We start from the raw sequence: 10788 nt of genomic DNA, 5'->3' as shown, positions 1-10788 counted from the left end.
TAAGCAAACCAGGAGATATAAGCAAACCGGAAGTCTAAATGATTTTTAGTATGTTCAGTTTAATTACCTAATTCACTTACCCTTCCCTGTGAACTGATACACTTATTTTGACATAATTATTTCATTCATCTAATTTTGACATAAGTTTTGTGCACCGGCTATATCTTCATGCCATAACTGAGTGTGTAGCTCCCAGTAGGCTCTCAGAGTCTTAGCTATATAGTTTCCAAGAAAACGCTAAAAAATTGAAGTTTCTTAAAAAACAAATTATAGTTCCTTAAATCTTATCTGCAACCTGACTTAAGAGTTATGGGTGATCTCATAGTTCTTTGTTTGTGAAGATGCGTTGTTAGGTGCTCCATTTCCATCGAGGCCAAACCTAAACCTGTGATCGAGAAATAGCTGTCCCAGTGTCTCTTTTCCTACATATTAAACGTAAACCTGAAGAAGAGGGAGGCTGATATGGAAAATTTGGCAAGGGAGCAGCCTTGATCTACACTTATTTCCATTTCTGATGCGTCTTTTCATTACATCAGGCCTGCAATATAGCATTTATTATGTTTGTACCGAAAAAGAAACTTTGTATAGGATTTTCTTGGATCTTTTCTTTTAGCTTGTAGATAAAGACTTGGAAAACAGCCCTGAATATCCTCACTCTCTCCTTTTTTTCTCAAGCTGAATTTGAGCCTTCTAGAAAGGCAAAGAATTATGTTTGATGGTGATCTGTATGAACTCTGTACTAGTTCAGGAGCTATGAGTTTTTAAGTCATTTTTATGCTGTCAGCACTTTGCATTTAATGTTCTAGCAGTGCTGCGGAACTCTTATCCTACTGTTTTGGTGTTGTTGCAAAGACCTTGAGTACCTTTGCAAACTTTAAACTTATCTCTGAGTACCTCTCTTGCATTTCATTTAGTTCTATTTCCATGGATTTGTTTTTTTCCTTCAACAAAACAACAATCTTCTGCTGGTCTCCAGACAGTTTTTGTTGGCTATCAAGTAGGCAGTGGTAATTAGTGAAGAAGTAATTTCGGCCATGCTTCGCTTTTTGATGCAGGAAAGAGTTTCTGGAAATATTCAGAATAAATCTGCCTGAATAAAGAAAAACTATACATGAAAATATATTTGTTCTTTCTATACCAAACTGTAAGAAGAACAATCTCTGATGTCCACAAACTCCATTCCAGTTTTCTATTAGCTTGCAGCTAGTGGCATATGGGACTGCGAGAACTGGATATCAGAAGTACTGTGCAAATCATTATCTTTAACTTGAAGACACTGTCAAATTATTCAAGAGAAAGACAAAAGTAAAGACAAAACAGAACAGTAAGGGGAAGAGTTGAAAGGGAAAATAATAACTAACTTATTTTCATACAGAAACTGCACTCATAACACAAAAAGAAGTCGAGAATTTAGATTGACAGCTACTGTACCCGTACAACTGTACAAGAGCGCAATGCAACGGTATCAGTGTTATGTTTTCCAGAGTCCTAGTTGCTGGATGGCTGACCACAGCTTCAAGGTGTTAGAAGAACTTTTCTGACTTTGTTTCCAAATCAGATTAGCATACTTGGATGATCTACAAATGGGTTTCTATTGTGCTGATAAATCCTACATACTCTTTCGTTTCTCGCCTTTTCCTCTTTAGATGGAGGGTCTAACTCATTCCATTTCAGTAAAATAGAGAGTTGTCCCATCTTCTTCTTCACTGCTAGCTTCCAATCCATCTTTTATGACAATATGGCCTAAAGTGACTTGATATTCATGATTGATTGAGTTAGCTAGCTTCTCACCCACATCTTTTATGGCAATATGGCATAAGTGACTTGATGTTCATGATGTTTTAGGTCACTTTCTGAGAGAGTACAATGCAGTTATTTGAACAATCAGTCAATCACATTAGAGTATTACTTTCTTCTAATCCTTTGGTACTAGTTTAGTTCAGTTAGGCTTAATGCATATAGTAGTTAAGTTATACCGTAATTTATGGAGGCATCTTTTTACAAATGCCTACTTCTGAATTCTGTCATCAGGGTTTTACACTGATAAGGGATGTATGGATTCTTGATTTATTTTCCTACATATTAAATCTGACTTGAGGCAAATTAGTTGATTATTTATACAAAAAGAAAAGGGTCATTGACTATTTTCCTACATATTAAATCTGAATTATTTGGGAAGTTGCAATCGATCAGCCTGTACATTTTGTATTCTTTGAAGTAAGCTGCTTAGTACTGTACTTATAGTCTGCTCTCATCCTTCAATGAGCTTTAGTTGTGCTTCAGATGATGAGCATTGTTGATATTGAGACCCGTATCCAAGCCGATTGTCTGCAACAAAATTTTAGTTAATTGCAGTGAAGGTCAAATTTCCTGTCAAGTATAGGAGTGAACTAAAATGAAGCGATGATAATATGTCTCAATTAAATCAACCAAGTAGAATTTACCTGATCCTTGCCTGCAAAATCATTCTCTGGGGTCAAGAAAAGCATGCAGTGGCACTCCTTCCTGTCAATTCAATATATGTTTCAGTTAAAAGAGGTTTTTTAGGAGTATTGTTGAATTAGCCCACCTCTCTAGATTCTGCATGTTTTGATGCTAATGTAACCTCAGAATGAAAGCTTGCAACAAGTTGTGCTATATCTATATGGTAAAGAACTAAAGATTGTTGGTTTTAGACTTTTAATGGAACCTCTATGAACTGTATACTTATCAAATGTCACGAAAAACTTACTTTTTATTTGATTTTTTTTTTCAGGTTAAAAATAATGAGATCAAAGGAGTAGGGGAAAAAAACAACTTTATTCCACCGATGTCAGTTGCCAAGTTATTAAGATCAAGACCGAACAAGGAAAAACAAGCAACACATGGATCAAAAGAAGTGGAAACAATTAAAGCAACCCTCTCAACTTTTCAAGAAGGTTTATTTATTTGCTCATTAGAGTTTGAATGTTATTTCGTATATGGTTAAAGTACACATTTATTAGAAATTGACGAATCTTTAATTCACGTTTGCTAGACCGTCAACGACAAAAGGCGTTAAAGGAGAGGCAAAACAATAATCTCCATAGAGGTATAAGTTATTCTTTTTATTTGGTAAATAAGAATTATATTAATAATTGCAGCACATTCCCCCTACCCCACCCCCACCCCCCACCTATCAGTCTGGTAAAATATTTTATTTCAGAACATGTATTAAATCTACATATTCTGATACTTGTCATGAAAATACATTTGATTTAGAGCATGATGAGAGGCAACTTGTTGAGAACAATGATAATAATGCTGTAGAAGATCAAGAAGGCGGTAACGATCTAGACGAGACAAGAAACTATGGTTTAGAAAATCAAGAAAATAATATCATTTCAAACATGTTGAGAAATCATGATCAGGAGACACTTGCTGACAAGGAGGGAGAAGAGGATAATTCTGGTATGGCTTATTTTATACTCTCTAATTTAATATTTTTTCTTCTTTGCAATGGTATTGAGTCAGGTTTAAGCTATATATACATGTACTACAGCAAACAAGAAAAACAAGAAAACATACAAGACCGTCACTCCTAGAGGTCCTACAAGAAATCTTCAAATGGCAAAAATGAGACCCGGTGAGAAGAAAAAAGTGGATTTCAACATAAAAGGCCAACCTATTGGTGTGAATAGAGCTTGTCTTGCAAGTTATTGTGGCTCCCTTGTTAGAGATCCTCTTAATGCCCCACTTCAAAAGTTGAAAGTATTTTCAGAAATTCCAGAAGAGAATAAGGAGAAGATGTGGGATCTTGTTCTGGTATAAGTTTTTCTTGTTTAGTAATAAATAATTTTCATATACTTTTCGTGTCATATTTATTTTTACTAAGAGTTGTACTTTTGTTTGCAAGGAAAAATTCGATATTGGACTTGAGGATGATCAAGATGAAGGGGAACGTGAAAAAATAAAAAAAGAAAGGAAAACATACATCATGGGATCTTTGAATAAAAAATACAGGAATTATCGTGCAAGACTGAAAGCTGATTATTATGATATTGAGAGCACAGACGAGGAGAGGCTTAAAGAAGAAAACAGGCCACCAAATGTTGACAAAGATGACTGGGAATGGCTTGTTGAGTACTTTGGATCAGACGAGTTTAAGGTAATTACGTATAATATTAATCTTTTTCCGTATATCCGTCGACGATCTTTCTACTTCTCATTTTCCAATTAAATTTACATAATATAGGGTAAGAGTACAAGAAATACCGAAAATCGATCTTACCAAGATGTCGGACACACTTCTGGTACAAAGAGTTTTGCTCAAAAAGTTGAAGACATGGTAATACTCTCTGCTTGCTACGATTGTTGTATTAATAAAAAAGAGTAAAATATCAATTTGCTAATCTATTTTTCCTTTGTAATACTAGTTCGAACGTGACAAAGTAATGCCGACCATGCTGAAATTGTACGAGGAAACTCATTCAAGAAAGGATAAGACACCGGTTACTGAAGTGGCAAAAGAAACAATGGTAAGAAATGAATGCTTTGATATATATACTAATTGCTAATTGTTGATGCATTTTAATTTTTCCATCGTTTCAACACTTCTGTTAGTTACATAAGCCAATGTTAGAACTTGAAAAATAAAAGCTTCTATGAAGCAATATGTAGTGGTTATGTGTTTCTCAATCTTTTAGTAATGCTTAACGATTTTTTTTGCGCAGTCAAAAATGAAAGAGCTTTTAGCGCAACGTGAGGCGGGAGAAATATAGATGACAGATGAAGAAATCTATGCAAAAGTTAAACCCATTGGTAAACGCGGTCGTGATCGTGGCAAGGGAGTAAGCCCCTCCATTACATCATTATATGGGTCATTCAGTGAAGGAGAAAAACTGCGAAAAGAAGCTAATGAGGCAAAGATTGAGGCAAAGGAGGCCAATGAGAAAAATGAAGCACTTACGAAAGAGATGAAAGTCATGAAAAAAAATATGGAACTTATGAAAGGGTTCATGGGAAAAATATTTGATCGTTTGGGTTTTGATATGGATGAGGTAATTTGTTAATTAAAACTATTATATGCTAGTAGTATATTTAATTTTTTCTTAATTTTTTTTAATTATTAATATATATTACATTATAATTCTATAATGGCAGTTGTATGCGGAATGGGATGGGGATGGGGATGGGGAGGGGGACGAGGATGAGGATGAGGATGTGGACGAAGAGCATGGTGAGGTGTTACGCTGATCTGCTACTGTTGTTACGTTGATCTGCTGCTGTTACGCTGTAAACTGCTGTTGCTGTTGCTGTTTCTGTTGCTGTTACTGTAGCTGTAACTGCTGTTGCTGTAGCTGTTGCTGTAACTGTTGTTGCTGTTGCTGTAAGCTGTAGCTGCTGTAACTGCTGTAAGCTGCTGTAACTGCTGTTGCTGTAAGCTGCTGTTGCTGTAACTGCTGTAAGCTGCTGTTGCTGATACTGTAAACTGCTGCTGTTAGCTGCTGTCTTGCTGCTGTATGCTGCTGTCTTGCTGCTGTTTTTTCGTTTTGTTAGACTTGATTTGACTTTTCAGTGACTTTTTTTTATGCACCAATCTAGGGAAGTTTAAACCGTCAGGAGTGATAGTAATATCCGAATATACCAATCAGACATCTTCTAAGACATGTTATTTTTGTGGTTTTTATTTGTTTTGGGCTTGCTCGTTGTTGCAAGCTCTAAGGTGTTTTTTTGTTTGAGATTGGACAACAATTGATGTTCTTATTGTTAATAATATTATTGGAGTTGATAAATATTCGATTCTTATCAAATTTGGTGGTTACTTTTGTTATTTTATCAATACACTATCTTTATTTTCGTTGCCTTTAAACACCTTTTATGACAATATTAAATTGCATCTAAATATAATTATTTTAAAAACAAGATGTTACCTCTAATTATATATAGTTGCATAATTAAATGGTTGCCCCTAAATATACGTCGTTTTAGAAACAACCGTTTATACTGCCTCTAATTATATTTCGAGGCAAAATCATATGGCCGCCCCTAAATGTATAGTGTCTTTAGAATCAACTTTTACTATTGCCTCTAAATATATTTGATGCAAGGATATATGGTAGCCTCTAATTGTATTCTGGGACAAGAATATACAGATGCCTCTAATTATATTTCGAGGCAATAATATGTGGTTGCTTCTAATTATATTTTGAGGCAAAGATATATATGGTTGCCTTTTAATTATATTTTGAGGCAAGTATAAATGGATGCCTCTAATTATATTTTGAGGCAATAATATGGGGTTGCCTCTAATTATATTTTGAGGCAAAGATATATGGTTGCCTCTAAATGTATGGGCTTTTAGAAGCAACACATTGTGTTGCCTCAAAAAGGGGCCTTTAGAGGCAACCAATAATTAGCGACGGACTTATTAGAGGCATCCACTTTTTTGCTTCAGAAACCCATTAGAGGCTAAATCCCCATTTTTAGAGGCAATTATGACTTGCCCCTGTATCCGATTTTTCTAGTAGTGCATTCGAACTAGCTTGTGAACGCATAGATTGAATAGTCAAGCATATCCATTCCTATGGGACGATCCCTATACTTGCCGCTATAGTCAATATAGCCGGTAGTTTAGGTGTTTTATAAATTTTGTTTGATAAGGTAAATTTCTATTCAACGACGGAAAAACGCCCTATCAAAATGGCGCCGTTGCCGGGGAATGGCATCATTGTTTGATTTTTCATTCTAGTTCGCTAGTCTAGTTCATTTTTCATTTTTTTTTTTTTTTTGAAAACCAAAAAAATTGGCAAATTCCTTTGTTTCTCAAAATGACGAATCGATTTCACTTGATAATCTTCTCTTTCTTCATGATAATTTCCTAAGCTCTTTGAATTTTGAGTCTCCAAACTCATTGTTTGAGAGGCTCCTTTAGATAAAATATCTTGAAATTCAAGTAGAGCAAAGAATAGATTCTTGTTTGAATTCATTTGAGGTAATGCTCCAACAAGTTATCAAAGGCTTTTTGGGAATTTCTAACCTATTGCAAGAGTCTATTAAGGAAGTATCATGGAGAAGAGAAGAGTTTGAGGCTACATTGCCACCTATGATGCATGACATTGAGGAGTTGAGTATTGGAGAGTTTGTTCCTAGCTACTCGTTCCTCTTTGAGTGAGTGCATCGATGATGGTGATGAAAATCTATTTGCTCCATTTTGCCTCGAAGTGCTTAAGTCGATTCAAATTGAGGAAAAACGAGAATGTGCCAACCAAAAACTTTTAGAATTGAATGAAGGATCTTATGTTGAGATTTCTTGTGCTTTATGTGATGTGAGTGAAGTTGTTTGTGAATCTTTTGTTCCCACTCCCTTCCCTCATTCCCCTTTCCGAAAGAGAAAACTCAACATTTATCCTTCATTTCCTATTTCTTTTCCCTTTTTGTCAAAACTCCCGCCGCTTGAGGATTCCTTTTCCTCCATTGATCCTAATGATTCTCCTTCACCAAAGGAGCATGAAGAAGGGAGTATTTATTTTGTTTTTCATTTTGATTTTTCTTACTTTTGATTCCCCACCCCTTGTAGGCATAGAGTTGCATTCTACTTTGTGCTTGCTTCTCATTTGACTCTTGCCTACTTGTTACTATTGGATATGTTTGCCATTGCATATGACAAACTATTGCGATCGTTGTCGGGGTACTTACTAGAGGTAAGAAGCATCAAGCTAATGACGTAAAAAGAGCGCTTCTCGGGAGGCAACCTATGGGTGTTGGCTACTTGGCCCATGTATACTAATTCTTCTTGATTTTTGAAGTTTTTGTGGCTCAAGCTTTCTTGATGAGGAAATCTTTGCATCCATCTTTGCCATGTCCGGCTATTCTTCTTGGTGAGTTCGTTCGTTATTACGGTTCTTTGCGGGACTTGCTCCCACGTCATCACCGGTAATATCCTTCTAACTCACATGCATTCTTTGGGTTGGGCATCTTTATTGCGGGGCATTGGTTGGATGGGTAGTTGTGCCCCTCCTAGTTTCGTTTTAGGCCTTGAGGGTATGGCCTAATTCGAGCTTGGGGGGAGATTCTATTTGTTTGCTACTTTGATCTCCGTGTGATGGATTGCTTGAGTTGTGAATATTTTCCATTTTTTTGCATATTTCTTGATTAGTTTCATTGATTTTGTGAATATTTTCTTTATTTTCATTTTCTTTTTACTTTCTTTTTTTTTCCTTTCTTTCTTTTTCTTTTCTTTCTTTTTCCTTTTCGATCTTTGTCAAGGCAAGCTTTTCTAGCTTTTTAGGCATTATTCTTGATTTGGGCAAATAAAACTGGAACTTGTAGACTAGAATTCTTTTATTCCTAATTGGTAGATGGTTGCACGGTTTTCAATGTCTTGGGTCGAATCTTGGATTTAGGTGTCAAGAAAGTTGGTTGAACTTTGGGTAGCATGCGTCTTGAACCCTTGGCTTGTGGTAAGATGGTGTCGATCTCTCTAGTGACTTGAAACCGAAGAGAGTGGTATTTGCTCCCATGTGAGGTTCATGTTCAAATTAACCCAATGCAAACACATATACATATATTGAGTGGCATGGATCCTTAGCATTGACTTTCTTATCTCCCGAATTTGACTATTTCCTTCCCGAGACCGCGACCGAACTACTTTAGGGGACGATAGAGGCATTTCTTTCGGTGACTATTTTTCTTTTTAGTTTAAGACTTTATTTTCTATTTTTCTCATATATTTTTGTTTGCATTTGCCCCCTTGCTAGCCATTTGAGTCTTTTCCCCTTCATTTCTTATGAGCACATTACAAGCCTAATAGCCTTTGTTTTGTTTTCACCCTTAGAAGTGATCGTGAAGCTTTGTGTTATGATGCTTGTTGGTTTTGAATGAATATGCAAAGTTGAGGAATGATTGTTATTGGTATGAATGGCAAAGTTTGGGAAGTATGGTGTATATAGTGAATAAATGATGCAAAAGCAAAAAGAGAAAGTAAAGTTTTGAAAAAGCCAAAAATAGAGAAAAAATAAGGCAATGAGAAAAGTTTCAATTGAAACACAAAAAAAAGAGAAAATCAAATCAAGAAAAGTGCAAAAAGAGTTGTAGTTTAGAATAGTTGTAGAATAAGCTTGGGGGTACCCCAAATAAGTGGTATGAGTTTGTATTTGGTTCGTTTTGCTTGAGTTGAGTTCTATCATTGCGCTTCACTTTAGGTATGAGCACCAAATTTCCAAATTTGTTCCACACCTTACCCCTAGCCTACGTTACACCCTAAAAAGTCCTCTTGACCCTTTAGAGTTGAGTCATTGTCGGTGGAGGGAGGATTTGGTCAAGTTTATGGATTGGGATTGTCATGCTAAGATGTCGGGTAGCCAAATCTTATTTTCCGGCGCCTTCGCGGCGTCTCGAGACGCTATTCTCAATGGTGGATAGGATCTAGAGATTTGACGTGGTATGCTCGGTTGAAAGGGAATTTATTAGTGCTTTCCCTTAGTTCTCTTTGCTTGACACTTGAATCTTTCACTCGATTTAGGACATTGGTTAGCATGCATTTGTTTATTTTGTTAGTAATATTAGCATTCTTTTGTGCTCGTTCCATAATAAAGGCTCTTATCTTGAGTTTTGTAGTTTCATTTTCCATTTCCTTTTTCTTTCTTTTCTATTTTCTTTTCCTATCTTTTTCATTTTTAGATCTTGCCTTGATTCAAATCTTTGGAAGAGTTATGGGTGTTTCTCTTTGGAAACCCTTGCGAGATCCCACTCTCCCTCATGAGCGATTGTGGGGTTCAAAGAGCTTGTTGCATGCGCTTAAATGCAACCGTGATTCCTACGAAAGTGTGTTAGTGTGCATTCTTGTAGTCCTTATTTTCGTAATTTTGATTTTTGAATAATTAAGCTCATTCTCCTCCCCGTTTCTCATTCTAGCTTTGCTTGAGGACAAGCAAAGGGTTAGCTTGGGGGAGTTTGATGAGCGACATTTATGTCGCTCTTAGCTTAGGATTTTAGTTCGTTTTATTAGCAATTTATTATTATTTTCGCTTAGTTTTATCGTTTTTAGTTCGTTTATTGCACTTTTGCATTAATCGTAATATTTTCTCATCTTGCGTAGATTTTAGTCGTTTTTGCTCTAAAATGTGCCTTCTGTGTGCATTCTCGTTGCGCAAGGGTCGTTTCGAGTATTAACGTGTTTTATATTGTGTCATTATGCTTGACGATGTTTAAAATGATTTTACGATTTACAAAAGTACGATACGAATTAATAAATATGCTACGCGATTTAATAAGTGTGCTAGGCGATTTGAATAACTTGGCTATTCGTTGTTTGATTGAGTGCAGCGACGATATTCTTTGTGCAGCGACAAAGAAAGCAATGAGCACACCTCTGCCAGCAACATCTCGAACAGTAGCTGTGCACTCACAGCTATACACGAGCACACTTGCAGTGGCTCTTGTGCACTCACTTTGCAGCAGCTTGTGAACTCTTCACATGGCTGCTTTGAAGTGTATACTCAGCAGTTGTGGATTAGCATAGTGGCAGCCACAGCATGGCACAGCAATGCAGGAGCCAAGGGATAGCAGCATCACAGAACACGCAGCAAGAGTGCAGCAGAATACAAGCAACCTCGCAGCTACCATTCTGTGCGACCGAAGCTTCTGTTGTGCGAGCGAATGCTTCCTGTGCGGTCGAGTGGTCAGTCTGTGCGGACGAGTGGCTAGTCAGAATGGCCTCAATTTCATGTGCGACCGAATGACAGTCCTTGTATGACCGCACAGAGTTTGTGCGACCAAACAAGTCCTCTTGTGCGACAGAATGGGGTTGCGGGCTGCAACTATAAAGCA

General features: G+C 36.6%; 1 protein-coding gene across 1 annotated transcript; it reads left to right on the top strand.

The window, feature by feature from the left end:
- Positions 1-3543: 3543 nt before the first annotated feature.
- LOC110790638 (uncharacterized) lies at positions 3544-4919 on the top strand. The gene is made up of 5 exons (XM_021995422.2): positions 3544-3783; positions 3875-4126; positions 4214-4306; positions 4395-4496; positions 4692-4919. The coding sequence occupies exons 1-5, from the start codon at positions 3586-3588 to the stop codon at positions 4737-4739; spliced, it is 693 nt and encodes a 230-aa protein (XP_021851114.1). The 5' UTR covers positions 3544-3585; the 3' UTR covers positions 4740-4919.
- The last annotated feature ends 5869 nt before the right edge of the window (positions 4920-10788 follow it).

The sequence above is a fragment of the Spinacia oleracea genome, chromosome 4 (assembly GCF_020520425.1).
Source record: "Spinacia oleracea cultivar Varoflay chromosome 4, BTI_SOV_V1, whole genome shotgun sequence".
Classification (NCBI taxonomy): domain Eukaryota; kingdom Viridiplantae; phylum Streptophyta; class Magnoliopsida; order Caryophyllales; family Amaranthaceae; genus Spinacia; species Spinacia oleracea.
Note: the sequence above shows the minus strand (reverse complement) of the source record. Positions and strands in the feature narration are given on the sequence as shown.

Coding starts and splice junctions, on each gene's coding strand:
- LOC110790638 (XM_021995422.2), top strand. CDS start 3,586: ATGGCAAAAATGAGACCCGGTGAGAAGAAAAAAGTGGATTTCAACATA. Junction 3,784..3,874: donor AGATGTGGGATCTTGTTCTG/GTATAAGTTTTT, acceptor TTTGTTTGCAAG/GAAAAATTCGATATTGGACT. Junction 4,127..4,213: donor TTGGATCAGACGAGTTTAAG/GTAATTACGTAT, acceptor TACATAATATAG/GGTAAGAGTACAAGAAATAC.